At 36.3% G+C, this 1,139-nt stretch overlaps 1 protein-coding gene across 1 annotated transcript in view; it reads left to right on the top strand.

Annotated features, from left to right (window-relative positions):
• Nucleotides 1-1,139, top strand: part of LOC119594215 (ubiquitin carboxyl-terminal hydrolase 7-like) — a gene marked incomplete in the record, with an annotated part of 30,875 nt that overhangs the window by 25,957 nt on the left and 3,779 nt on the right. The window contains 2 exon segments of the mRNA XM_037943286.1: nucleotides 256-392; nucleotides 565-853. Of these exon segments, the coding sequence (XP_037799214.1) occupies nucleotides 256-392; nucleotides 565-853 (426 nt within the window).

Here is a 1,139-nt window from a genome sequence, read left to right on the forward strand (position 1 = left end):
ATTAGCACATTAAAGTTTTGAACTTTGCCATTCATTTAGGATTACATCAAAGAAAAATGCAAATAAGAATTCTAAAACTATATTTCAGAATTACAGAATCTTAATTTTTGAGACTTGAAATAATAAAGCTTTTTCACTAAAGTTAGAAATCTGTAACAAATATCAGCCTTTGTAACAATAAATTCAAAACAATTGAGAATGGGTCTCACATAATTACTTTTGTTATGCCTTTGCTCATGTATGATTTACCTACAGTGTATGTGGCTTGGAGAACGTATGAAAGAGGAGCAAGAGTTAGTCCTGTATCCAAATAAGAATGGCACAGTGGCAGACTTGCTACATGAGGCCAGAAAACAAGTCACATTATCTGAAAATGGATCTGGGAAACTGAGGTAAGTGATTGCAAGAATAGATCAAGGAAGCATTTTGATTCTCTGCAATGTGTAACAGGTAAATGAAAATTTGAGTATGCAATATATATATCTGCTCTTTGAGTGTATGTCAAGTTTTAACTGAGTTGCAGATGTGTATTCTGTTTTGACTAAATTTGGTTCTGGTTTCCAGGCTTGTAGATATTTCCTCGTACAAGATCGCCTCGACGCCACCGGAGTCCATGAGTCTAGATGCGCTAAGTACGGCAGGAACGAGATCGTATCGCATTGAAGAAATTCCCCTCGAGGACCTTCATGTCGCTGAGGATGAGATGCTCATACAAGTGGCACATTTCCACAAGGAAATATTTTCTACTTTTGGTATCCCGTTCCTCTTCAAGGTCAAGCAAGGAGAGCACTTCTCTCATGTTCGGGATCGCATCCAGAAGAAGCTGGATGTGCCAGACAAAGAATATGAAAAGGTATCAATTAATAACTTTTGTCATGACTTTACCCCATGTATCATAATATACCTGCAGTTTATATAACTTGGAGAACATATGAAGTAGTTAGTCCTGCATCCAAATAACGTGTATTGGGATGACGATAAATAGATGGCAGTGAGAAGGAAAATAATGACTTTATAGGAAAACTAGAATTAATTTTGTATCTGTGAAATCTTCATCTTGGGAATGTTTGAGCAATTTCTTGTTTTAAGGGATTTTGTTTGAGGTCCTTTTGGTATGTCTCCAAAAAAAACCCTTTTGA

Source organism: Penaeus monodon, chromosome 33 (assembly GCF_015228065.2).
Source record: "Penaeus monodon isolate SGIC_2016 chromosome 33, NSTDA_Pmon_1, whole genome shotgun sequence".
Lineage (NCBI taxonomy): Eukaryota > Metazoa > Arthropoda > Malacostraca > Decapoda > Penaeidae > Penaeus > Penaeus monodon.